This window comes from Branchiostoma belcheri, unplaced genomic scaffold (assembly GCF_001625305.1).
Source record: "Branchiostoma belcheri isolate BF01 breed outbred unplaced genomic scaffold, Haploidv18h27 scaffold74, whole genome shotgun sequence".
Lineage (NCBI taxonomy): Eukaryota > Metazoa > Chordata > Leptocardii > Amphioxiformes > Branchiostomatidae > Branchiostoma > Branchiostoma belcheri.
This window is the reverse complement of record NW_017804398.1, coordinates 929458-953332: the sequence shown is the minus strand read 5'-3', so window position 1 is coordinate 953332 and position 23875 is coordinate 929458. Positions and strand designations below refer to the sequence as shown.

General features: G+C 40.7%; 4 protein-coding genes across 5 annotated transcripts in view; 2 read left to right on the top strand and 2 right to left on the bottom strand.

Moving 5' to 3' along the window:
* Nucleotides 1–11970: 11970 nt before the first annotated feature.
* Nucleotides 11971–14432, bottom strand: LOC109485293 (ADP-ribosylation factor 6). Of its 2 annotated transcripts, none has more exons than XM_019788806.1 (2): nucleotides 13500–14432; nucleotides 11971–13257 (listed from the first exon to the last, which is right to left on the bottom strand). In XM_019788806.1, exon 1 carries the CDS (start codon nucleotides 14070–14072, stop codon nucleotides 13542–13544), a length of 531 nt encoding a protein of 176 aa, XP_019644365.1. In that variant the 5' UTR covers nucleotides 14073–14432; the 3' UTR covers nucleotides 11971–13257; nucleotides 13500–13541. The 2 variants fall into 2 exon arrangements, with proteins under 2 accessions (XP_019644365.1, XP_019644366.1); XM_019788807.1 differs by having other exon boundaries at nucleotides 11971–13261; nucleotides 13504–14432.
* Nucleotides 14433–14644: 212 nt separating this feature from the next.
* LOC109485292 (radial spoke head 1 homolog) lies at nucleotides 14645–17771 on the top strand. The gene is made up of 4 exons (XM_019788805.1): nucleotides 14645–14974; nucleotides 15324–15717; nucleotides 16484–16637; nucleotides 17050–17771. The coding sequence occupies exons 1-4, from the start codon at nucleotides 14796–14798 to the stop codon at nucleotides 17220–17222; spliced, it is 900 nt and encodes a 299-aa protein (XP_019644364.1). The 5' UTR covers nucleotides 14645–14795; the 3' UTR covers nucleotides 17223–17771.
* On the bottom strand, nucleotides 17669–19333 carry LOC109485294 (ER membrane protein complex subunit 6-like). The gene is made up of 2 exons (XM_019788808.1): nucleotides 19228–19333; nucleotides 17669–18835 (listed from the first exon to the last, which is right to left on the bottom strand). The coding sequence occupies exons 1-2, from the start codon at nucleotides 19326–19328 to the stop codon at nucleotides 18547–18549; spliced, it is 390 nt and encodes a 129-aa protein (XP_019644367.1). The 5' UTR covers nucleotides 19329–19333; the 3' UTR covers nucleotides 17669–18546.
* A 190-nt stretch (nucleotides 19334–19523) lies between these two features.
* LOC109485289 (WD repeat-containing protein 54-like) overlaps nucleotides 19524–23875 on the top strand; it is an 8314-nt gene continuing 3962 nt past the window's right edge. The window contains exons 1-8 of the mRNA XM_019788801.1: nucleotides 19524–19808; nucleotides 20161–20208; nucleotides 20525–20587; nucleotides 21013–21079; nucleotides 21267–21323; nucleotides 21553–21766; nucleotides 22129–22291; nucleotides 22991–23056. Coding sequence (XP_019644360.1) covers nucleotides 19620–19808; nucleotides 20161–20208; nucleotides 20525–20587; nucleotides 21013–21079; nucleotides 21267–21323; nucleotides 21553–21766; nucleotides 22129–22291; nucleotides 22991–23056 — 867 coding nt within the window. The 5' untranslated portion in view covers nucleotides 19524–19619. The remainder of the gene's footprint in view (nucleotides 19809–20160; nucleotides 20209–20524; nucleotides 20588–21012; nucleotides 21080–21266; nucleotides 21324–21552; nucleotides 21767–22128; nucleotides 22292–22990; nucleotides 23057–23875) is intronic.

The window sequence follows — 23875 nt, the reverse complement described above, 5'->3', positions numbered from 1 at the left end:
CCTGTCATAGGTGAAGCAGTAGAAATACAATCAGGTCGTATTTGATATATCTTCTCTGTGTTCTCTTAATTTCAAAAGGGACATTTTTTGCAAAAGATATATATAAATGGTTTAACTGGGCCATGAATATAGAGATATGGCTAAATGTCAACTTTGAAAGAAACACCCCACACTCTACTTTCCAACAACTGGTCTTCCTTGCTGTGCTCAGTCAAGTTGAACAATTCTTATTTCTCTTGGATGACAAGACACATAGCAGGAATGACCCTTGACATTGAACTGAGACCAGAAAGTCCCAACTCAATGAAAGAGGCCATTGTTAGGTCACTCTGCTGGTACTGGGGATGTGACTTGCATTCATAATGTGGACTTTACATGTTAGGGCCAATTTGTACTATTAGGGTCAACTCTTCAAAACTACATTATCCTAGAATTAATGTCTCCTTACTCTATTGTACCTTCAGTCTTGTTTATGCATATACATGTGTATAAAAACCCAGTTGTATATAAAGAAGTGTAGTTTTCTTGTATACTTGTCTTACAGTTCTTATAAACATAGATGGGGACTCAGTACAACTCTCAATTCTGCTGGGTAACATTGCCACATAAAAACAGGGTGTTATGAAGACCCTCTCAAGAATGTTGTGAACACCTGAATACCTGAAGAGTGTACTTTAGGGATCACTGATACTGCATTTGTACATGTATTTAAATTCACTATTAATTTAATGTGGCAGTCTCAGGTAACATGACCCTGCAGAATTTGCCAACAGTGGATTTGGACCAAAATTCACTCAAGTTTGCAAGCCTCTGTAACACATTTTCATGTACCAGAAATAATATCACGCTTCACCAGGTAAAATGAAAATTTGATCTATATCATACTGTTGAATTGGGTCTGCCCAGAAGTGATGACAGGCCTTGACTGACCCACCCACGGTCTCACTATATCTCACCACTTACCAACACATGAAGGACAGCCCTGCAGCCTTTGGCAGACATCCTAAATCAATTTCCGATAATGCCACCAAACCAGCAACAATTTTATGACCACGTAATTGAATTTGCATTGGGGGCATAGATGGGCTTCCTGAGGGGACTTCCTGTTTCCTTACAGTATAACGTTACAGTCAGTCCAGTTCATACAAAATTTAGAGGCTGGTGTTGAAATTTCTAACTGTGATATATCCTTGAACATGTATTTGATCAATGAGACAAGCTGTGTGTGTGTTAGCCCTGTGTGCTTTTTTCTGAGGGTATATCAGTTCTTGGTTACAGAGGCTGCACCTATGAGAAACCCTGTACTACCGTAAGAATCGATATGCCATATAAAGAAAATCATAAGGTTGGTCCAAAGAACCCTAATTCCTGAAGACTGTTGAGGCTATCACAGTGTGAAAGGTGCCTTACCTGGTCAAGTGATGTCATCACTTTGTTCTGTACTACGTAATATAATGTCCAGTGATGGTGGCATGTCAATGAGTTTAAATTTGCAAATGGTTTTCTAGATTTCCTAACAGTAGACAAATATCAGAAGTGGAATCCCAAAATTAAGTTGTGCAGGTTACTGGTACCTGTAAGTTAAATCTGGCTCATTGACCTGCACAAGTCCAAGTTGTATCCCTTCTTGACTCGAAGCACTATGTACAGACTAGAGATTCTGCTTGACTGAGCCATGCATTCTTCCACACAGTACAGCCATTCTTACACCTGACCCCTTTCCTCAATCACACAAGTGATACTTCACGGTAAATAATACAGAGTAAACAGACCACCGGAGCTGATGATGGCCTACATACTACACACCTGTTTTGGCCCCAAACACACCAGGGGAGTGACTCACCCCTTTTAACCCACTGTTGACATCATATGACTGAAAGATAGGGTGACACTGTCTGAGGCACTTACTATTTTGGGCTTTGCCAACAGCCCATCCCACTAACTCTATATGCTATCTCCTCTAGATCTGCAGAAAGTCCTTTTGAGGGAAGCTGGTAGTGAAATAAGAGTGGAGTATACTAGAGTTGTCTGTAGGCAGGTAAAAGGTGTGTTAGCTTCACCACTTCAAATTCCTGCTAGGTCCCATCATTCCTGATAGAGGCCTAGGGGATTGCCATTTGTTAAAACCACTAAACATAATTTATAGATGTAGTAACTCATTGTTTCTTCTTAGAAAAGATACAAATCAATTTTCTGATAAACAAAGTTGATATAACTAACACAAAATAATCATTAAAATATAAACTGAACTCGTTTTAAGACATTATCAAGAGCATATCATGTCAGAATTCTTGAAAAAAGGGACTTTTTCATCCATTTTTACAAAAAAACAACAAATGTTAAGTGTTTGGAATCAAATGTACATTACCACTGTCTTCTCTCTTACTTATGATACTGGTCTGTTAGTACTACTGTTGCCCATACACTGCATAGAGAAATTTCAACATGACTTTGTGGTATTTCTGGTAACAAAATCCAGAGAAATATGTCCATCTTTGTTTATTATACAGAATGTCAGATAAACCATTGATACATGCTGACAAGTAGGTCTGATCAGTCTAATCTTACATAATATAATATCCAACCTCAGATGAAAATGATGAAAAGCATGTCATTGATTGAGTGATTTCACTACAAATAGGCCTCTATTCATCAGGTAAAATTTGTGTGGTCTCTCAGTTCAAACAGCATATTGTATGAATGACTCTAGATAAATGTGATATCATGATGAATGCCTGTTAAGATAGCCCAGAAGAGAGGCTAAACAGGGATGGCATACCACAAATGCCTGATGTCCAGCACCATACAAGATAGGGCAGATTGCTGTATTCTGAGAAAAGTCAGGATTTAGGTGTACAAATGCCAAATGAATGCATCTTTTTTTAAGGGTGACCTGTTTCACTTGGCACAAGCTACAGAGAAGCCAGATACCAGGTACTGGGAAAAAGCATTATGCTTCACCTTATTGAGAATAACAAAAGAAGTAAAGTTGAATTTATTTGGTATTGGGCTGATGTAATCTTTGAAATTTTTAGGGAAGTGCATTTTTACCATGTCCCTTATCTTTCTTGCAATATTCAGCAAAGAAAACAAATTGAGTGTCTAATATGATAAGATTGAAAACAGCTGAATACAATCTATTGCTATAATTGTCCTGTGTTGCTCTTGGGTTCAAATTAGCAATATCTCCATGGCCAATATGATTAGGATCGACAGACTGACATGAAATGGATATGTATGCAGAAATGATTTCCTACAATTATATTTGTCACGACTGGTTTCTACCTCAGGGACATTAATGACATGCACAGCTCTACATGGAGTGATAAAGTAATGGTAGTATCATGGTAATAAGTAACAGTAATTGAGTGTGCAAAATGAAAGGGGGAATTCACACTTTCTCCAGTGACAACCCCTTGTCAACACCTTTAACTGGCAAACACCAAACACTTTCTTAATCCTCTTAAACATTTCTAAATTGTTGTACCACCAACCTAGGAATATGATTGGAATGGCCACCAACACAGGAAAGCAATATTTACTACAGCGTGACTTGCTACATGATTACATTTGGCCTAAATGGACATGTGAAAACTACCATGTGTGATAATAATGTCTTTCGATAGACAGTTGGTGGCAATCTTAGGGAAACAACACTGTCATGAGAGTCATCAAGTTGTAAATAATCTGGGACAACTATTTATCTTGTGCTGGCCTTCCCAATGACTTCTCCTGTGACGAGTGTGGCACGTTATTCTGCTAAACTATAGTTTAAATATAAAACGTTAACACTCATGAAAAACAATATACATGATTCTCAAAATTTGGACTGGCAGTTTCAAGCACATTCTAAATTTACAATGTAACATGAGTGACATTAAGCTGATCATCATCATCAAAACTGGTACAATCCTCTACTAACCAGATGGTATGAAACAAGAAAGAGGAACAGGCAGCCCTTGACATTTGTTATGTCTGAAAAAAGGACTCAGAAGTATTCCCTTGCAACGATTATGAATTATCAACAATACCAACACCGGATGCAGCGCTTACTGCAGCTGTTGGTTATATTCCATCAGCAATCTGAAAGCAAAATACCATACAAGAACACCCAGGGACGGTCCAGGAAGGGCTGTGGAGGATGTGAGAAAATGTTCAATTTCAAAATCAGCTGGTCATGCCAGCTTTTACCTTTTCCAATACGCTACTAGTATCCTGTTTTCTGTTTCAGTTCTTTTTTCATCTTCCTGGTATAACTTCATTTTTCATTCTCACCTGCATCTCCCACATGAGTTCACATGTACTGTACAGTCCCTTCTGGCCCAGCCCTAAGACAAAACTGTTCTGCTCATGAGATTTCCTGGCCAGACAGCAAATTAGATCTTTTGGTCAGAAAGTCTAGACATAAAATTCTCTGGTCGAAGTCAGATTTCTAGACAGCTGTAAATTTTTTGTCATCTCAATTTCAGATACCACTCTAGTTCTGGTGTAATTTGATCCAGTTCAATCAATTCCATATAATATCACACTAATTTTGTCTACCAAGGAACAGTACTTAGATGCTTGGATGACAGAAAGCCTAAAACTTTTATCCATCAATTTGTTGCAATAACATTCTGTCAAAATTATGGATGCTTGAGCAAGTTCTTGTTAAAATGTCAGACTGAAGGATTATATAATGTTGCATGTATCATGTATTAGTACATGTCAACTCAACTCTGGAACTAATGAAATATATAATAACACAAATACCAGGTCAATACAAAAGTCTATAAATAAAATATTAAAGTCACTAAGAATAAAAATAATTAATATTTTTAGACTGTTTATTAGATCTGATAATTACTGTTCTGCAGCCGATGAACTAGCAGTTCACATAATTCTTAATTGTTGACATTTTGTTTACCTCCTAACTTCCTATATGTTATCTTGTAATTAGCCTTCTGCATGAGTTTGCAAATATATTGTTTCATTATTGGCACAAAATTGAGGAGGCGCTTTCAATCTTTAAAAACAGCAAAGAGCAAAATTTTGCGCAGTAAAGATGAGGAAAGCCATTACATTTTCTTTATGACTTCCCAAAATGGCTGATTGGACGAGACTTTGCACCATGAGGTGACAAATGGGCAGTTGAGGCCGGCAGTCTGAAATGGAATTACAAGCCTGCTGTTATCAGATCAGCAGGCTGCAAGCTCTATTTATAAGCTTCTTTCATAGCCATCAAGTACAGAAGTCAGCGCTGGAGGGGATATTCTGCCCATTTAAACACTGAGTGAAGGGAGGGGTTGGGAGATGTAATCTCAATGAAAATCAGGCTGGGTGAACATGGTAGAGGATTTTGGAATAAAGGAATGGAGTTTTCTTGACTAACTCCTCAGATCCTCCCTTTTGCCAACGAATAATTACATTGTAAATCTTGAAACTTTCCCAGTGATTTCATTTTCCCGGTTTTACAGTCACCTATTCAATGCAAACTCATGCATTATTTTATGTCTACTGCACTATAGAATTTGAAATGCCGGGAATGTCTCCTTTTGCCTCCTGTGAAATAAAACCACATCTAAGTGAATTTACCTTAACACAGCCACTTTTATAGTGGTTTTGGATACGTTAAACTGGAATTGGCCGCTTCACCAGAAAATTTTCAATACCAAACCCCATCAATGCCACATTGCAACAGCATGAATCAGTTCTTACATCTGTTGATATCACAGTAGAATCTCCAGTAATGCCGTTCAAGGTTTGTATTCTCCAAGCAGAGGTTAGGCTTGTTTTAGATTTTTTTTTATGTTGTTGGGCTTTCTATTTTCTCAGCTTTTCTTTGGGGATACTGGCCTAACCGAAGAAAAGCTGACAGACAGGAAAGCCTAACAAAACACCTATAAAACTTCCCGAACAAGCCAAACCTCTGCTTGGAGAATAGGATGCACTGATGAAAGAGACCAACTGGAGAAAGACTGCTTTGTACCCACTTAGCATACAAGTGGTGGGTAAGTACATGCAGCATTAATAATGGCTGGTCAGAAAATCAATATAGCCGGCTAAGCTGTTGGCTATGTCGCAAGAGAACAATCAGAAGCTGCTGAAGTTTGTACATGTAGAATCAGTCCTTGTCCGGAGCCCCAAAAGGGCTGAACGTAAGGCTGATTACTGCTTCAACACAGTTCTCATGCTGCGGATGCAATTTTCAAGGGCTGCTATGAGCCAATTGTATTTCTATGAATGTTGCAATCTAACTTTGAAAAAGCATGTACTATCATACAAATTTTCAGGTGTATGCTATTATATTATTATTATTATTATGTTATATCCCTGGCTGGTCACTTGCAGAATCATCATTATCAAACAGCTCATATTAAAAAAAAAACACCTACATACCAGCATGATTTCATTGCTGCCCACTCCTCTGTTATATAATATCGGAAAGTTGACATTTAAAGTGCAAAGTATGCCCCGGGTTATCAATACTATTTTTGGTTGGTAAAGCTGACAAAAAATGAATGATGCGGGTAATAATAAACCCCAGATTATTTAACGTGTCAATGGGTAAAGTATATATAATCAGAGTACGAGTTAGCTACAGTGCAAGTACAGTTGTCATGATAAAGGGAACATCCTAAAGCAATTTAACTAAATCCATGTACAACAGAATGTTGGCAATTACAGTCTGTTCCATCATGTATTTAGTATTGTAAGGTGACAGCAGGAAAGCAGTCGGAGCAAATTGTGTTTGTTTGCTAAGTGGCTGAGGAGTGTTTGGTGTACAAAGTTGAGAACAGGGAGTACACATCCTTTTCCTGTCCTCGGTGAGTCAACGGACTTACTGCTTTTAACCTTCTTCACGCCGGGATGCTAAATTCTCGTCTAGCCTAGTGTTAGACCATGTGGTCCAAATGACTGGACACTTAAGGCCACAGTTGGACCACAGCAGCAGTATTCCGTATGTTATGTATGTGTGTCTGCAAAGACTTGGCTAAGTGAAGAAATCAATTTCCTGTTCTACTAATTTGTGCCCAAAAGTTTGATAAAATAGAACTCTACAATTTTGGAGCAAATTTATGAGCCCATTAAAGCACTTTTATAAGGAACAGACTTCATTGAGTCTTTAATTGCTGACTGAGATATTGACTAGATTTGCACCTGTTTCGAGGCTTGCTTTTGAAGCCATGCCCTCCAGATAAAGACTGGTCTCTCTGTTCTCCTGAACAAGATATGGCTTTATCTGTGAAAGGTGGATTCAATAAGGAAGTGTCTTTACTGGTGTACAGTAGTTCTCTGTGAGCTGTAGTACCTGTTTCACTGTCAAAGGAAGTGACTCCACTAATAAACCTAGACATGTCTAGGCAAATGGGACAATCAAGGTTAGGAGAGTCCAAATTTCCAAATTCAAATGAAGAAACTTGTCATTACTGCTTCAGTGCCTAGCTTGCCTGGTCATTACATCATGTAGTGATGTACTGATAGTTTTTTTCTCAGTGCATAAATTTATTATCAACCCCATCTAATTATGTCCTTGACATAAAGGTACATTTGAAGGCATGAATTGCTTGTATTATTCCAACACAATATATTATTCCAACAACAATAACATGTGTAACGTTAGTGCATGTATCAAAACCATTGTGCTGCAATATCAAGGAAAACCGTCAATGGGGCCAGAATCTAATCATATCTTCGATAGAAGACCTAATCACACACCAAATTTCATGACCATCCATCCATAGCTTCTGGAGTTACAGTATGCAGCGTAACAAAAAATACATTATAGGAACAAATGCTACCAAAAACACCTTCTAGATGAAGGCATCTGGACAGTGGAAATGTACTGTTCAAGACAATGCACGCAAGGCATGACTTATATGCAAAACTGGTGCCAAAAGTCAAGGTCATAGTGAAGGCATCTTAAAGCACCTTACCATCTGAAGATACAAACTATCTACAAGACAGTAATAATAGGAAATACATGTACACATTTCTCAAATTCTGGTTCTTTTTGCAGCAATTTTTAAGGAGGGATGGCAGTTGTAAGACACCCCTCCCTAAACTACTGTACATATATTTCTCTCCGTGTTTTTCTACTTCCCCTTACCCACTGTACATAGGATTTGGCGCGCTGCACTGCAGTCTGATTGATTGGCCATGAATGTATGAATGGGACACGTCACACTTGGTCCCTGCTATGTACACATTAAGACCCTGTTCATACCAGACTTATATTTAGCGGTTTCAACCGGTTTTTCAAAAACCGGTTTTTATTTAACCTGGTGTGAACGCAAATTAACCGGTTTTTTAGGGGTTTAAATCCGATTTTGAAAAACCACCTCGGGAGGTGGTTTTTGAGGGGTTTTTGAAGGGTTTTTCCACCGAAAAACCTGGTCTGAACGCTAAGGGTTTATTGAACCGGTTTTTGCGTCATAATTCCGGGGTCACGGGTCAGCATCCTGGCCGTGTGCGACCTGCAAGCTTTTTTGATCGCGTTGTTTTGACCAACTTTGAGTTCGTTTCCATTGTTTTTCCATGGTTTTTCTTCATTTTGCGATGGAATCAGCAAACGCAACCTGGTCGGCGAACGGGACGCTCCTGATACTTAGGTTTGGAGAGCAGGAGTCGCCAAATTCGAAAAAGCTAGGGGGGGGGGCTCTACCGAAACAAAAATGTTGGAGGAGGCTGATTTCTTGAAGATAAAGGATCAGTGCTGCACTAAGGTAAAAAAAAACAAACTGAAGACGGCATACAAGCAAGAAGGCCAAGGACAACAATCAGAAGAGCGGGAGGAACGGTTATTCAAACTGCAGTCATGGCCGATTAATTGGATATTCACCGGACAGGATTTTTACAAAACCGGTTATCAAAAGTCTGGTATGAACGCTAAGGGTTTTAGCCGGGTTTTTGAAAAACCGGTTGAAACCGCTAAATATAAGTCTGGTATGAACAGGGTCTAAATCGCACATGAATTGCACACAGCAACATGTATGAACTGCGTGCCAACCAGGACATTTCCAGCTATATGCCAACATGGCATGCAGGGTGGGCAGAATACTAAATCATATATGTGGAACGTCAGAACGTATGCATGTCTGTTATACAGGGGCAAAGGAAATGTGTTTGCATGTTAAACACATTGTTTTACGTGTGTTCGGAGCGGGGCAGAGTACAACTGCCTCCACCCACCTCTACAAACTGTTCTTGATGCAAATTAGGTGACATCACCTATTCAGGTGACCTCACCTGACCTATCACCCCACTAAACCAGCCTGCTGCAAGAATGTCTTCCAATGTGTTCACCTAGTAAGTGGAGGGAATACAAAAGTTGGATTTTATTATATGGTCCCTGACTGCTCTAGAATAAACCTGAAAGTTTTAGTCAAAACAGTAACATATGCAATACACATAAATTCTTTTTAGTATACTGAAAGTTGGTGCACTTTCTTCATGCTTCACATTCCATCTTTTCAAACAAAATCATGTCAGTAGTGACAACATTTTGTCAACATAAAAAAATCACAAAAAGAATAATACAGAAAATGGAATTACAGCTCAAAGTTAACTTACAATCTACATAACTGCTGGTTATGTTTTGCAGTCTGTTTTCCTGAGTTAACAAAGATTTAGTCAGACAACAAAGCTGATCCCTGTGTTCACAAACCTCAGCTTTGCAGACAAGGCTGTACAAGCTGGCCATGGCTTAAACAAAATAAAGTTGCACCCCATGGCAAGTAAAATCCCAAGGAAGTTCATGCACGAAATCTGAAAGCGCTCACTGAGTGTAAAATACTACTATTGGTCATAATGAATACATAGTACATTTGTAATGGATACTGGCAATGGTAGAGTCCTAAGGGAACATGCATGGATCACAAGACCACAGCTATCTGCAACTGACCACTGCCTCATATCTGATTCAGACAACAATGGCGGCAAGGTAATTATTCTGTGAACTAAAATTCTTTAAATTCAACCTGCGGCTTGTCATTCAATCTTTGTGTTGGAAAATCGTTTGACCTTTTCAAAAATGTAAACTTACTACCATGCACACCATTGTTTTAACTTGAAAGAAGTTGAAAGCCCAGGGAATAAAATCCACAGAACTGTGAAGTACTGCATGTAAATATTATGGGTCCAACATCCCCATAAATGACCTACTAGGCTGTAGGTTGATTTGGGTTGACTATAGCTAGTGTCGTCAAACCACTTCTGACTCCTGCTATTCCAGAAAACCAGTCTAACCCTGTAAACGTTAAACAGGGTCAAAGTTCATCTTCACAAAACTAAATATATTACAACCACCCTACTGTGAAACAAATTCTTGTACTTGAAATTTAAAGAATTTTGCCAGCAATTTTACAGCGAGCTAAGTCTCACAGATCATTTTCAAAATGGTAAAATGGCTCAACAGACCGAGCACATATTTTTAAGGCTGCCCCACCCAATATCAATGTTTCCTGCACTGGCCAGGTATCAAAAAACCCAGTGAAGGGAAAAAGCATTAGCACAGGCACGTGGTAGTCATGATGGCAGACACAAAGACTACTGTAATCTGTAGCCTGCTCTCATATACAGGAAAGACAGCAGATCTGCACCACATAATGCTATCTAACATAGCAGCACCAGACAAGCATTAATATATGCAGCAATTTGACCTGGAAACAAAACCATGAAATAACAAAATGTCTCCTTTCACAGTAGCCTAAATCTGTATGTACCTCTTAATGGCCACCACTGATTGACCTCTGGGGTTGTACGATTGGAATGCACAATATGCTTTGGGGCCACTGCATGTTTTATTGTGTGGAGGACTGCAGCCTGTACTGGGACAAGGACAGACACTTTTACCTGAGGCCTCTGGTTCGAGAGACATGATGGATAATGGTGTCGACAGGACAGTCCTTTGGTCTTGACAAAAAATTTTATGTGAGCAACAGTTAGACCTAGATGGCTATATCTATTGTATGGTAAAAAATGAAATAATAACGCACAACATTGTGTGCTATGAACTCCAATATACATTGTACAATATCTGAATTGAACTGGCCATCTGTAAAGAAATGTGTAATATGGTTATTTGAAACAATAAACTTCAAGCTGCATTTCCCAACAGAAAAAATATATTACATGGAGGAATATTTACAACACCACATAAATAATACTGCTATATGAGAGGAGGGTTGTTTCTATGCGTCCATTGCATTGCTACAAGATCACACTGGCGTGAAATTGTCACGTAATAACACCCTGACCACTAATCCACTCAAAAGTAGGTTACGTCTTACTCTTAATTATCTCCCCTGGCAATTAGGAAGTGCCCAGTCATAATTGCCAGATTAGCAAAGGCAAGGTGAGGTTCTGACATGTACATGTAAGCAGGCTTTTAGCTAGGATTTTTTTCTTGGGCGTCCATTTTTTTTTATTGTATGCTATGCACAGTGAAGACATGCTGAGTGCAAGATTTTAGGGGGGCTTTTTTGAAATTCATAAGGCTCTCAAACACTACTTTCTGCATTTTCAGGTGTAAATTTGATTTTTTTCCTTCAGTAAACCATCATTTTTGTATTTATAGTAAGGCTGAAGGGAGGCATGTGTGCATGGCAGGGGTTGGGAGTGGAAAAAATAGGGCGTCTTTAGGGTGCCCTACAAAAAAGTAGGGCGTCCAATTTCTTATTATTTTCAGTACAGGGCGTCCAAAAGACACCCTGGACACCCCCTAGCTAAAAGCCTGCATGTAAGGAACTACAAATTTTCAAATGGGAACAGGTTTTCTGCACATGAAATACTTGCATGTGAAAATGTGTAGTGAAAAATTCTAAGGCAGATAACTGTAACCCCATAATATGATTTTCTGTCTATTACCTGATTTGTTAGCAAAGTACATAATACATGTGCATGTAACTGCAAAACAACACACATTTCAAACACTTCTCTTCTGGATTGCTTCTGTTTGTTTTTTATATTTTTCTATTGGCAAACATTTGCATTGTTTACAAATAAAATTGACTTATGAAACCCCTATTATTGTAAAGAGTTGTTAAAAAAAAGGAACTGGACAATGTTCACATCCCATTAAAATTGTGTATAACTTCTTTAACATTCTTCTCCCACCTACTTTTTGTCAGGAAATGGGAGGAAATAAGGTGCAATGAAATCTAAATCCTTGCCCCTTCAACATATGCTATGGCAGCTGTAATTTGACCTGAAGTGTTATGCCGAAGGGCAGTTATACCGGCTATACACATATGACCTACTATCACCCCTTCTCTATGAATGGGTGACATACATGTACATATATCACATGACATTAATATTTCAACAGCCTTCCCAATATATCACCCTTGGCTTCACTGAAGAAATGACCCCTCCATTGAACACATTCAGAACAGAGCCATCTTGAGGAATCAGCTAAAGAATTTTATTCATAGTACATCTTCCTCGTCAAACTAAAAATACCCTACATTGAGGGAAATCCCTTAGCTTCAAAACAGACATGTTTGAGAAGCTGGAAAAAAGAGACATCAGTCAATGTGACTAACTCAGAAGAACAAACACACCTAACCACAAAAACTGCAGGTCTATTTCTGGGGTGGGACACGCCCAGTGTCTCCACCTTCTCAAACCTTTCGCCAGTTCTGAAGCTTAGAAATCCATTGTATATACTGTAACTAGTGTGAAATTGGGAATTATGGGAAACATCTTCTCACAAAGCATGATGGGTCATTTTTTTTACTCTCTCTCTCTCCAAAATTCTACACCTATGTGCTATGATTAAACAGCTATACAATGTTGTCCCTCTGTTCTGACAGTATGTACAAGGGTTAAAGCCTTACAAATGCCTGCAAGCAAATCAGGGCTGCAGCTTCTGCCCACATATTAGAATAGATGCTAAATCTTAACAAGCAGGTGAAAACAGACCTCACAAGGGCAAGATTTAATTCACAGAAACCGATTTAAAACAAACACCCAAAGGAAAAAAAGGGTTCTACCTTGGCTCATTTTATTCTTTCTATAGCATATATAATACACATATTATCAACGTCCATTGAAAAATGAGGTCAAATATATCCCTGGAGACAATAAACGATTATAAACCCAAATGTGATCCTAACTCTCATAGCCACGCAGATAAAAACATAATGGGGTTGAAATGCAGATTTCGACCAAAAGGCAGAGATTCGAACAGGGTACCTATGAATGATGCCAGTTTCACTCAAGTGAGTCACATCCTACACCCCCGCTGTTATTAAACCTTAAGGGGTGGAGTTCCTCTTAACCCTTGTCCTGCGGGGCCCATATATATATATGGGTTGTACATACAGTACCATCTATATAGTGCCCTGTATATGTGCGATTTGGGGGTGTTCTCGTGCAACGCATCACACCGCAGCGAAACGCAACGAATGCGGAAGTAACTACGCCGCCGCAGGGCAAAAAAAATCAAGGGTGTGTAACCTGATTAAGACATGAAATTATTTGAAAATATTGTGTAAAAATTGCCAGCAGGACAAGGGTTAAGTTCTGTCGGTGATATGAAGAGGGTGGGGGGCAGGCAGTCAGGACTTATTTGTGTTGGAGGAGAGCCATGTGAGTCCCTCGTACAGTCCGTCGCCTGTCGTTGCACACGAAGGTTGCACGTACCAATTTCGATCGCGCACGCGAGTTAGCCCGAGCTTCTCCTGTATCTCGTGCGGTTTCATGGCATCGGGCAGATCCTGCTTGTTGGCGAAGATGAGAATGACGGCGTCCCGCATCTCTCGATCGTTGATGATCCGGTGCAGCTCCTGCCGCGCCTCGTCGATCCGGTCGCGATCGGCGCAGTCTACGACAAAGATAAGCCCCTGGGTTCCTGTGTAATAGTGCCTCCAGAGCGGTCGAATCTTGTCCTGCCCTCCCACGTCCCAAACGTTGAACTTGACGTTCTTGTAGGTGACTGTCTCCACGTTGAAGCCCACTGTGGGTATGGTAGTCACAGACTGTCCGAGCTTCAGCTTGTAGAGAATCGTGGTTTTCCCTGCTGCGTCGAGTCCCAGCATGAGAATGCGCATCTCCTTGTTCCCGAAGATCTTTGACAGCCACTTCCCCATCGTGTCATGCAGAGATCTGATGAGGCAAGACAACACAAAAATCGACAATCGAAAATTCCGTACCAGCTCAGATCCTGGCTCGTGTCAGCTTCCCTCCAACGCCTCGAGACCGCCCAACTTCCGGTACAGATTCACGTCGCTTTTCCGCAGTCAGTTCCAACAGAACCCACCACAATCCCTTATCCAGGGGTGCTATATGGTCCCGGGATGCCTTACAGGTAGACATCTGGTCGGGTACACAGCAGGAATCCAGAGAAATTGAAGGAAAGAGAGGCGGAAAAGTCGTTGAGGCAAAATGAACAGGCCGAAGGAATGCCCTAAAATGTGCGCAAGCGCAATGTGGGCGTGGATACCTTCTCGTTTTTTCTCGCGAGAAGAAATGCACACTGTAACCGCATAGATATCAAAAGTATTAGCAAATTTTATGTGTCGTAAAAGATTAGTAAAATGTCACAAAATAGCCGATTTTTACATAAATAAAATAGGTTGTTATTTATGATTCGTGCATACTGCTGAGATTATCTTTACTAACAGAAATGTGAGCCAAAATTTGTAATGGTTTCACGTTGCGTTTTGTTGTGGTTCCGAGATGTCAACGGGACTGTTGTTTCCAGTAGCAACAAAACATTCGCCCCATTTTCACCGAGGAACAGTCGGCTTGACACGTCCTGCTCGTCTTATCCAGTACATTCTAGTCTTTTTTACCATCACAGGTAGTGCATCATGTCTGATATAGGCTCAGAGGAGTTCGAAGAAGAGGCCGGGCCGTATTTGGGCGAGTACGAGGGGGACAGGAACGAGGAAGGCGAGAGGCACGGCTACGGCAAGGCGACCCTCCCCAACGGAGACACATATGAGGGACAGTACGAGCATGGCAAGAGGCATGGGTCCGGCACCTACAGGTACAGCAAACTGTTTGAATTAGCTTTACAGCAGTTCTTAGTTACCATTAGACACCACTCTTCTATCAGTCCAAAATACTGAGTGTGGCTCTTCAAACAAGAATTGTAGTACCATAGATGCAACATTTATGTTGGAACCACATCATATCATGACTTTGATGGCAAAATTATTTCAATTGAATGTGAATTAAAACATTAACACTTTTCTTGTTTTGTCACATTGATTTTATCTTGACTGAGTTACGGTTGTCTTCCTGAAAAGTTGTTCTCTTCTGTTCTCGTCTTCTTCCTTTCATCTGGATTTTGCTTATCAGTATCATCAATCATCAGTGGTCCTCTTGCTTTCCAGATTCAAGAATGGCGCCCGGTACATAGGAGAATACATCAAGGGCAAGAAACATGGCCAGGGCACCTTCATCTATCCTGATGGCTCCAAGTATGAGGGCAGCTGGGTGGACGACCAACGGCATGGCTATGGCGTTTACTTCTACGTAAATGGGGACACTTTCGAAGGCGAGTGGCAGAACCACCAAAGACACGGGCAAGGCACTTACACATACAAGGAAACAGGAAGCAAGTACGTAGGCACGTGGGTGAACGGGAAGCCTGATGGAGCTGGTGAGATGGTCCATCTGAACCATCGCTACCAGGGCAGCTTCATGGCTGGTCACCCACAAGGACCCGGCAAGTACATCTTCGACATCGGCTGTGAACAGCACGGAGAGTACATTGCTGTGGAACAGGTGGGTGGAGACAGATGGTGCTGCTGGCAGCAGCTCCATCTAATCTAAAGGACTCTCAGGCCTTTCAGGAGTTACTGTAACAGTAAATAAGAAGTATAGTATGAAAATTATGATAATCATTAGAAAAGAATGTCTTTCTATATCTATCATCTACGGTGTTTATGGTGTTGGTGGGTAGCTCAATATATACCGGTAAGGCCACACCGATTTAATTTTATGGATGACATCCTCCGAAGACCCCCAAACTAGTGCGCGCGGGCGAAAAAAAAAAAATCCGGCCAAAAATAAAAATGCTACAAAACTACAAAACCACAAATACAAACCTGGTATTGTGAATTTGGCGCATTACATAGCGACGTATACGACAGGCCAACACATGCTGGATTTTTGTGGAATATATGAATCGACACTGCTGTACGTATGTACTGAGTTCTTGAGTCTTGGAGCTTCGGTAGCCTGGCTGCCGTCAACCAGAGTTATCACCACCATGCACTACCCAGGCCTAAAGCCAGGCCAGAGCCTCGGAATACGTGATCTTTTTTTTTTTTTTTTTTGAGATCGGGCGAAAATCAATGCGCGCACGGATGTCATCCATAAAATTAAATCGGTGTGGCCTAATACGACTTAGTATATATCTTCAAATATGTAACCTGTATCTTTATACCGTAACCTCTTCCCTGATGACCTTAATGAAAAATGGCCAGCAGGCCTATTTGAGTATTTGATGAGTAAAGAAAGTCTCACACAAACATGTACTTTGACCCAGGCTGCTGGAGGTGAGGAGGAAGAAGAGCCCATGATGGTGACCATCCCTAAGTGGAAGGCCGGGAAGATCACCCCCATCACACTGAGGGCTGTACAGGAGCCTGAGGAGCCTGCTGAGCCAGCAGAGGGGGAAACTGCACCAGAGGAGGCTGAAGGTAACACTTATCATCAGGTCTACTGTAGTGTCATAGACAGGTGCATGTTTAAACATGCTGTTATTCTTATGTGATTCTAGCTTCTGATTACTAGTATTAGCAGAATGGTGTCAGTACAGTGAAGTGCCATTATTTTGTCTTTTTCTTATCTGTGCTACTATGTGTTTTTTAACAAGTTTAACAATAGAAGTATGCACAACTTACCACTACAAATGCCCACTTTTCTGTAACGAATTGGGGTGTAGGAGGTAAAGGTCAGACCGTCACAATGATAGGCTATGGCAGAGAATGTTGGTTTTAAAGCTTGTGGGTTGGTTGCAAATAGAAGGGAAACAGGCAGAGTTCCATAATTTTGCTGTCTTTGGATGGAAGCTACTGCTGCAGAATGACTGAACTGATTTTCCCCCTCCAGGAGAGAAGCCAGCTGAACAGGCGGAGGGTGCCACAGAGGAAGAGCCTGCAGCGGAGGAGGCAGCTGCAGAGGAGGGTGATGCTGAGGCGGAAGAGCCCACTGAGGGGGAGGGGGGTGAGGAGGCTCCTGCAGAGGAGCCAGCCGCAGAGGCAGAGGAGGGTGGGGAGAACTAGGGAACAATCAAGGCTGAATTCTGCTACTTCTAGTCTAGGGGTTCTGTATTGTATTTTTTAAAATTCCTGAATAACAATGGCTTCTTTTTGGATTTAACAGAAGCAAGAGTTTTGCCCACAAATGTTGCTTGTTTGGAAAAATATGTATCCCTTCCCAATTGATGTAAATTCTCTCCCCAAATTGAGATGATATCTTCATTTCCCTAACTAAAACTTGGCAACAACTATGTTGTGGAAGGTTCCTCAGAGCCATCATTTTTTAGTAGAGGTAAGACTAAGACAACTGTAAAATATGGTGATGTGTTCTACAGCACAACTGGCAATGGCAGTAGATGTATATATAAGAGTTTTAACCATACCGTGAATGCACTCTCTATTGTTTGAATGTTGAATTCTATATGTTAGAAACCAGAAAGTACATTTGGGTAGTTGAGGCTAAGATTTTCTACATCACAAACAGAGACCAATAGAAATATTTCCTGGGGTTCCACTCTTGTATTTGTACATGTACATATTCTTCTACAAGGAAATTAAAGTTCTGACTTTTACCACATTCTGAATCATGGTGCATATTTTCATGCAAATGAAATACCAACATACTTTACCTAAACTCTATAAACTTGAATTTCTTCTCAAATACTGACTATTATACTGTACAAGTTATGATATTATAGCACACAAAAATAATGGTTCAGTATACAAAACTGGTACAACATTCTAAACAGACTAAACATTGATGATGTTTAGTCTAGTTTCTGAATCAGCACTGCTCAAAATCAAGTGATTGAATCCTGGCATCCTATATGAAACAAGAACCAGCATAAAACATTTCCAAATATACATTTGTACTACAGTACCTTGTTACAAACGTGTCCTTCCTTGGATGGTCTACAGTTTCCTTATACATGTACTTTAGCTGACCTCTCATTCGAAAGCTGCTGTCATAAATTAACAATGTAGAAAATCAAATTAATCAGGTCAAATTAAGGACACAGTTAAAGGAGAATATTTTAATACATAAATTCTCTGTTGATAAGAAAACATTGCATAAGCAATTTATCAAAATGGAAATTACACCATTGTCCGTGTCTGGAGTATAACTTCTATCAACACAAATATTGCAATACACATTTCAATGACGTTTCACAACCATTAGCACATTGAAGTAGCCCTTTTGGCTATCAATTCTCTATTTGCTACAGATTTAGGCAGTAGGGACAAGGTTAATAAAGAAGAGACAAAGTTTAATGCAGACAAAGGTTCTGCTAGACAATTTTGTCCTTGGAGTTAAAGATTTCGCCCATCAGAATCCTGAGCACAGCCATCAATAGACGTGAACCATGCCGTACACAAATGTCCATGACAAGACGTATGTGAAGAGTCCACCCATCAGGCCGCTGGTGAAGATCCTCCAGCGGGATTTGAAGTACCTTCCCCAGCTGCTGCCAGCCTTCAGGATCAGCAGTAAGGACATGAACAGCGAGGCCACGAAGTAGAAGATGAATCCGTAGAGAGCCGTTAGTCCCAGCACACCGGCGGTGGCTCCAGACAGGCCCGAGAAGGAAGTTCTGCAGAACTCCAGGATAGCATTGTTGGTCCTAATTGCTGCCTCACTGTAGAGGAAAAAAAACGAAGAAATGACGGCAAGGAACAACTGATCTTGAGGGCCAACTATGTTCAAATTAGCCATGAGATCAAATGGTAAATATCCATGATCCTGCCAAAATATGAGGTTCAAATTCATTGCTCATATTTATCATGAGAAAATGAGTATACTTGTTCATAATGCGGATATCTAAACTAACAAAACTCAATATTTCAGTTGCTTGATACATGCACAAGAAAATTTGTACCAATTTTACCTGGATAGAAAACAAGATGGGAGGGGGGCATGGATGTTGTTGCATGAAATTATAATACGAATGTGTGGAAATTTTTCTTACACAAAAACGTGTACGAACCAACAAGGTTCTCCATCAGTGTATTACTGGACAGATAAGCGTACCTGTAAGCCTCCTGAGGCTTGATTTGACTAAGCTTCAGCCCCCGACGTCCCATGCCTGCCATCTTCATTTCGCTTCTTATTAAGGGGCTGTCCGCCAACATTACATTCGATGTCCCAGCTGAAACAGTTTCAAAATGTCTACAAAAAGCAATAAACAACCAACTTAATGTAACAAAAACATTTTGCAATCTATATTGATATATCTAATTAGCTTTTTCTATTTAATAGTACTGATTATGTGTATTTGTGGGAAAGATTAGAAGACGTATTTTTTAGGCAACATTTGCTTCGCCATGACCAGCTACATCGATCCCATCAACCCGTGCGGGACATAATCTAAACACATAGTTCCTGCGGAAAATCAGCGTCAGAAACACCTGTGTGCCACCAGTATGTACTCCAAAAACAAGACGATTCCTCTGCGGGGTAGTGCCAGCGCACTCTGCAACAACCTGGCCCTGAACCGCATCCCCGAGAAGAACCTGACGACCCACGCCGTGGTGCACCGATCAGCGGTAAACCTGGTGACGGTGTCCGGGCCGGCCACGGGGGAGGGGCAGCAGAATTTCCACCACAGACAGGTGGGTGCGAAATATATTCTCCATCTCCATCATACTCAAGAAAACACAAGAAAGAAGTGTATTGCCAACAGATGTGGCTATAGTGATATAATAGTTGGTTTGTAAGAAACAATCTCAAACGTGCAGGATAGGTGATGATAAACAACATTATGACAGTTTGTTATTTTCTTTAATCATTTCAGGTAAATTCAGGTGAATCATTTGTATCTTTGGTCATGTTGTACACAGAAAAGACTTTTAATCAGTACGGTCTATTGGTAGAGTTTTTAAAAGGATTTTGAGTATGTACTCCATTGTATTCATGACGTCTGTCATATTGATATGAAGTGATAGTCCCATCTTGTTTGTGCAGGTGACATGCAGGGAGGCAGGGCAGCACACGGGGTCCATGGTTCTACAGGTGAGACCCCCCGCAGACATAAGGATTTATAATAATTTCAAGCACAAAGTACATGTACCGGTATGATGTCACAACATCAAAGTTACATATAATGTTACATGTAGTTATAAAAATTAGTTGAAATAAATAATATTAATTATAGAAAACATGTAAACAAAAATTCAGAATGTACATTTGCTGGTGTGATAATCAAGAGTGTGAAATGCTGCTTATGTCTCGTAATACCATTTCTAGATGCCAAATGTGTATAGAAACTTGAATATCTTTTGATATGTTCCATAGATCTACTGTATAATCCTTTTCATTTGTCTCCCAGGCCAAATGGTGTCAACTGGCAACAAGAAACCTGCTTGTCATTACATCACAGAAGGGAGTGCAGGTTTGGGATTCTCTATTGTGTGTCAATAGTTACTAAAACACTATAAAGACGTAGATTTTCTCAACCTCGAACAGCTTACACTTACAGATAGATGACATCTAACATTGGCGTACTGTGGATTCAATATCTTTCATGTTCAAAGTTAATTCCCATCAGTTATGTATGGATTAACTTGTAATACATGTACCTTCATTGGAGATGAGGTTCATTGCTTTTGTAGGGCATGTTGAAACAATGCCCCCTAGTGCAAAAGAACCACACTGCAACGCTCGAAAAATTTTTTTGAGCGTTGCGTAGCGAAAATCCGGATGGTACCCAGGCTACACTGCAGTTGCTCTTAGTGCATCGCTTAATGAAATATCATTTTGCTGTGTTATGTAATTATAGTGTGAGCTACATGTATTGTCTGCTGTTTATGTTGACAGATATTTGAACAGGATGGTGCTATCATGGTTTTCTGGCATGCCCTGGGAGCTGCAGAGAGTGTCAGTGGTGAGTGAAGATAATGCATGTACATATTTGTAGGTGCCTGTATCATATTTGTACTGCATTGTATTGTAGTTGAAAACTATTTAAGAAGTACCTGGTATAGAGAAATAGATTAAATTTGTGACCTAATGTGTATGTCATCATTTTGTGTAGACACATTTTAACATGTCTCCTCCCCTCCCCCTCCCAGGATACAGCACTTTTGCAAGAGGCGTGGCACCAGTTGCAGGAAACCTCATCTGTGTTGGTCAGTAAAGCGGTAGCTAGTAACCCATGAGTTATGATACAGTTGTAACTTGTTATCATATAACAATAAGAGAACAATAACTCTCTGCAGGTACACAGAATTTGACAGAGTAGCATATTTGTCAGTTGATGAATATGAAACAATTTGGAAACTTTACAATTACAATTTACACTAACATTTCAATCTTTCAGTTGTGATGAAGATGATTTGTTTTCCTCCAACATACTAGGCACTTCCTCGGGCAATGTGCTGTGTTTCAACATTCCTCCCAAGGGTCCCAACGTGACGTTAACAGAGACCATGAAGGGCCACTCCTCTGCTATCACTGACATCACCAGTACAGGGCACACAGGTGATACTGTGGTCACGGCTGACGACAGCGGGAATATCATTGTGTGGAAGGGACCAAAGTTTGTGGAAGTGACACGGATCTCTGGGAGCCGGTATGTTTTTCTTAATTAGTCCCCAAGACAGTATCCAATAGGCAAGAGAGTGTCCAACACTGCCGCCAAAGATTGGGTGAGCTGTCAGAAAACTGTATATAGAAGGTCACAACCAGGTCTGCTTGGAGAATTTGTTCTTGTGGCACTCCTAATGAAAAGTTCTTTACCGAGACTAAGGTCCAAAAAGTTGTATCCTGTAGTTGGGAGGCACATGCCATTTTTAGGCCACATCCTAACTTTCTTGTTGAAATATGTTTTCCACCATGTGTTATCACCATATCTGTGCTTAGTCAGATAATTTTCATCTTTGTGTTGCCCATGAAATATCTCGCTGCTAAATTTTCCCCTGTGGTTCTCCATAGGAACCCAGCCTGCTGCGTATGTCTGTGGAAGGACACAGTTATCGCAGCATACAGTACTGGTCACATCCGCCTCTTCGGAGTGGAGACCGGTAACATCCACGCCGAGGTGTGCGCTCATGCTCGCTGGATCAGCGCTCTGGACATTTTACCTGAATCTGGACAGGTAAGTGTTGTGGACTTGACCAGATATTACTGGGTAGCCTGACAACATCACACTTCTGTCAACCCTTCCACTGGTCAGGTCGCTATTACCTTGATGACCAACACCTCCAAGTCAGTAAAATTAGAAACATCTTAATCCTGTTGATTCACGCATATGTGCTAACATGGATCAAATATTGTCTGACAGAGAACTGTCTGTTACCATGTTGATATTGTGTATATTGGAGTATGTGTCATGCCCGTAGCCAGGGGGGGTTCGGGGGTTCGGAAGAACCCCCCACAAGGCTCAAAGGTCCACTTTTTGGTCCACTTTTTATGTAAAAGGTCCACTTTTTGGTCCACTTTTTATGTAAAGGTCCACTTTTTGGTCCACTTTTTATGTAAAGGTCCAAGATTTTTCTTGAAAAGATGGACTGGAATCGTAGAAAAACTGCTGACTTTGTGATTGAATAAACATTTATCTCTGATTATTTCCTGGAAATCCTCTCAAAAATGCACGAAATGCCATTTTAGAAGGTTTATTTTTCAAAATTTTCCGGGGGAGCATGCCCCCGGACCCCCCTAGTAAACTTGGGGCCTTCGGCGCTCGCCTCGCGCCTACGGCACTCGAGGTCCCCTCAAGCAGTGGGATTAACCCCCCATTCAAAATCCTGGCTACGGGCATGTGTGTGTACTAAAATTACTTTTGTTCTTTTCCCAGCTTTTATCAGCAAGTGAAGACTCATATGCTCGTATTTGGCAGCTCAAAAAGGGTAACACAACAGAGGTGGGCTTCCAAATTATTACACTTTAGGGACTGTACGATATTTACCGGTGGGGGAGGGCTGGTGCGTAGGGGGGGGAGGGCCATGGAAAAAATATTTGGCATATGGGGGAGGGCCATGGAAAAAAAATCGGGGCTGGGGGAGGGCCAAGGAAAATTTTCTTTACGAATCCGTCGTACGATCCCTCGAAAAGTGTCCCTCAAAATGCAGGAAATAATGTTCAGAGGGTCAACTATTACACATTTTTCCCGAGCTCTCGCGCCTTCGGCGCTCGACACAAACTTACGGCAAACAAAATTGAGATGACGGACGGGAAAAATCAGGCTGACTAGAACATTGATTATTGAAAAATAACAAAAAATGAATACTAAAGCATGAAGGTCTAAACCTAGCATATTTAGCACATTGACCAAGAAACACCGGTTCTTTTACAGCAGGCGACGCCCTGACACTCAAATCTGGCCTGCTTTGTGCTGTTGTCCTATAAAACGTGATTTGTTTTTACCATTTTTACTTAACGTAAATTCCCAACTAAAGTACGCACTTCTTAAACTTTTCAAAATCCCAAAAGTGTCTCGGGCCGTCACCAAAGTCGGGGTGCGTACTTTATTTGAGATTTTCCCCCGACAAATACGTGGACGACCCAGGAATATAGCGGAACACCGGCACGGGGAGCTTGGAACGACATCGATCGTCCATAGCATGTTTAGATAAGATATTGGCGAGTGGAAATAAAGTGAACTTCAATAAATGAACATATTTCCTCTGACTACAATCGATATTTACACCAAGTTCCGGTAAAGAGAAGTCAAGTCAAGCAC